At 37.3% G+C, this 2500-nt stretch overlaps 1 protein-coding gene across 1 annotated transcript in view; it reads left to right on the top strand.

The window, feature by feature from the left end:
• The window catches only part of LOC106876479 (protein deltex-like), a 105553-nt gene extending 103058 nt beyond the window's left edge, over positions 1 to 2495 (top strand). Inside the window, exon 4 of the mRNA XM_052967566.1 lies at positions 486 to 2495. Within this exon, the coding sequence (XP_052823526.1) occupies positions 486 to 503 (18 nt within the window). The 3' untranslated portion in view covers positions 504 to 2495. The remainder of the gene's footprint in view (positions 1 to 485) is intronic.
• The last annotated feature ends 5 nt before the right edge of the window (positions 2496 to 2500 follow it).

Here is a 2500-nt window from a genome sequence, read left to right as displayed (position 1 = left end):
CAGCAACAACACTGTGAACAATAACAACAACTGTGACAGCAACAACGACAGCAGCAACAACAATGTCAATGATAGTAAAAAACAACAAGAAACAATATAAATTGGATTGAAACAGCGACGACACCGAGATTAACAAGCAGCAGATTAACGGCCGGTTGAAGAAGAATGGCGTCAGTGATTATGACAACTAGAAAAACAACAGCAGCAGCAGCAGCAGAAGCAGCAGCAACAACAACCAGAACTTCAGCAACAAGAACAACAACCACAACAGCAATAATTACAACAATTGTAGCAAGAAGAAGAACAACAACAATGACAACAATGATAACTTTGCTACAACAACAGCGACAACAACCACAATTACAAACATTATCATAAGAACTAATGCTATTGGTGGTACTACTACTACTACTACTACTACTACTACTACTAACACAACTTCAAACTGTCAACAATATCGATAACAAGAACATTTCCTCTTTCAGCTACAACAACCACAGTAGCAGCAACAAGAACAATACCACCACCAACAACAACAACAACAGCAACAACAACAACAGCAACAACAACAACAACAACAACAACAACAATTATAAGATCAACCAAAAGGCTTCTCTGAAAATACCACTTCGAGATTTGCCAGTGAGTTCCTTGTGTTTAGGTTGTGAAGTTGGTTAAACGTCTGATATATCTGGCGTTGAAAATTGCTCCGACTAGTGTTTAGGTTCCCGAGACACTGGAGAAAAATCTTGTATATCTGGTGTTTAAGTTGCTGTCACGTTGGATAAATATATCCAGTGTTTAGTTAACTGTAGCAATGGTTAAACATCTCATATACTTGGTGTTTAGACTGCTGTGACAATTGGTCATACATCTGTCATATTTGGTGTTTAAATTGCTGTAACGTTAGTTAAACATATGAGATACTTGGTTTTTAGGTTGTTGTAACATTCGCTAAACACCTGTGTACTGTGACATTAAACACCAAATACGTTTGGTGTTTAGGTTGTGATACTGTTTAAGAATTCGTTGAGGCTGGTGAAGCATCTGACATTTTGATGTTAGATATATGAGATCTCAATTAAACGTGTGCCTTATTTGGTGTTTAGGCTGTATCATTATTTAAGCATATTTTGAAGTGTGGTGTGAATATTGTGATATTGATATAACACCTGATATATCTGGTATTTAACTAAGTATTATAATGTTTAATATGAATTAGACACCTGTCAAGCTTGGGTTATTTAATGTAAAATTCACTGAACACATGCTTTATCAGGTGTTTAAGTTGTGACAGTATGGAAGCATCTAACGTTTAGTAGTTAGATGTTTATGAGATTGGAAAACGTGACTGGTTTGGTGTTTAGGCTCACATTAACATTGCTTAAACATTAACATAATTCGGACAAGTTTGCTGGTGAAGTAACTGGTATTGGTCAAACTTATTCTAGATTCTGGCTTCGGTCACTGTGACACTCATTAAACATATTCCAAGCCTTATGTTTACGTTGCTGGGAATTCGGCTAAACACATTCCTGGCTTGGTGTTTAGGCTGCTGTGATTTTTCAGATATACTAAGAGTAGTGTTTAGCATGATGTGACCCTAGCTAAAACACAGTCTAGGCCGTGTTTTTAGGTTGTTGTGAACTTGGCTAAACACATTCCCAGGTTTGGTGTTTACGTTGTTGTGACTTTGGGTAAACACTCACAAAACCTAGTGTTTAGTTTGCTGTGGCATGAGCTAAACATGTTTCAGGTCTGGCGTTTAGGTTGCTGTGAACTTGGCGAAACATATTTCAGGCTTGATGTTCTTGTTGGCATGACATTGCGTAGATATATTGCAAGCCTAGTGTTTAGGTTAATGTGTCACTAGCTAAACGTATTCCAGGCCTAGCGTTTAGATTGCTGTGACACTGAATAAACTGTGCCAAATCTGATGTTTAGATTGCTGTGAATTTAGCTAAACCTTACTCAGGCCTGTAGTTTCGGTCACTGTGACATTCGCTAAACGTGTTCCCAGGCCAAATCCATGTTTAGGTCACTTTGACATTCGTTAAACACCTGGGATGTTTGGTGTTTAGGTTGCTGTGAATTGCCCCACCAAAATCTATCTCTGTTCATTTCTCCTTGTTATTGGTTATCCCACCACCCTCTCTCCCTCTTTCTTCTTTTGTTTCTTTGTTCCTTCCCGTCTTCCGTCTTCTGATATACTAAATCAATAAATAAATCGATTAATCGATCAGTCAGCTAGCCGAATATAGAGAATGATGTGCTGCTGAGTAAAAATAATTTTTTTTAAAAATGAAAGGAAATAAAAAAAAAATAGTTCCCGAGCAGAGATTTGAACCCTGGCTCTTCCTCCCCACCTAAGACATAATCTCCATCTACTGTTTTGTTGGATGATTTATGTTTGTTATATTGTTTCTTTGTAGTTTCAGTTTCCTTGACAACGTGATCAGGTGCTGAAATACACCAAGAAAGAAATAAAAAAAAAATAGTT

This window comes from Octopus bimaculoides, chromosome 4 (assembly GCF_001194135.2).
Source record: "Octopus bimaculoides isolate UCB-OBI-ISO-001 chromosome 4, ASM119413v2, whole genome shotgun sequence".
Lineage (NCBI taxonomy): Eukaryota > Metazoa > Mollusca > Cephalopoda > Octopoda > Octopodidae > Octopus > Octopus bimaculoides.
The sequence above is the reverse complement of the archived record's forward strand: the minus strand, read 5'-3'. Positions and strand labels throughout refer to the sequence as shown.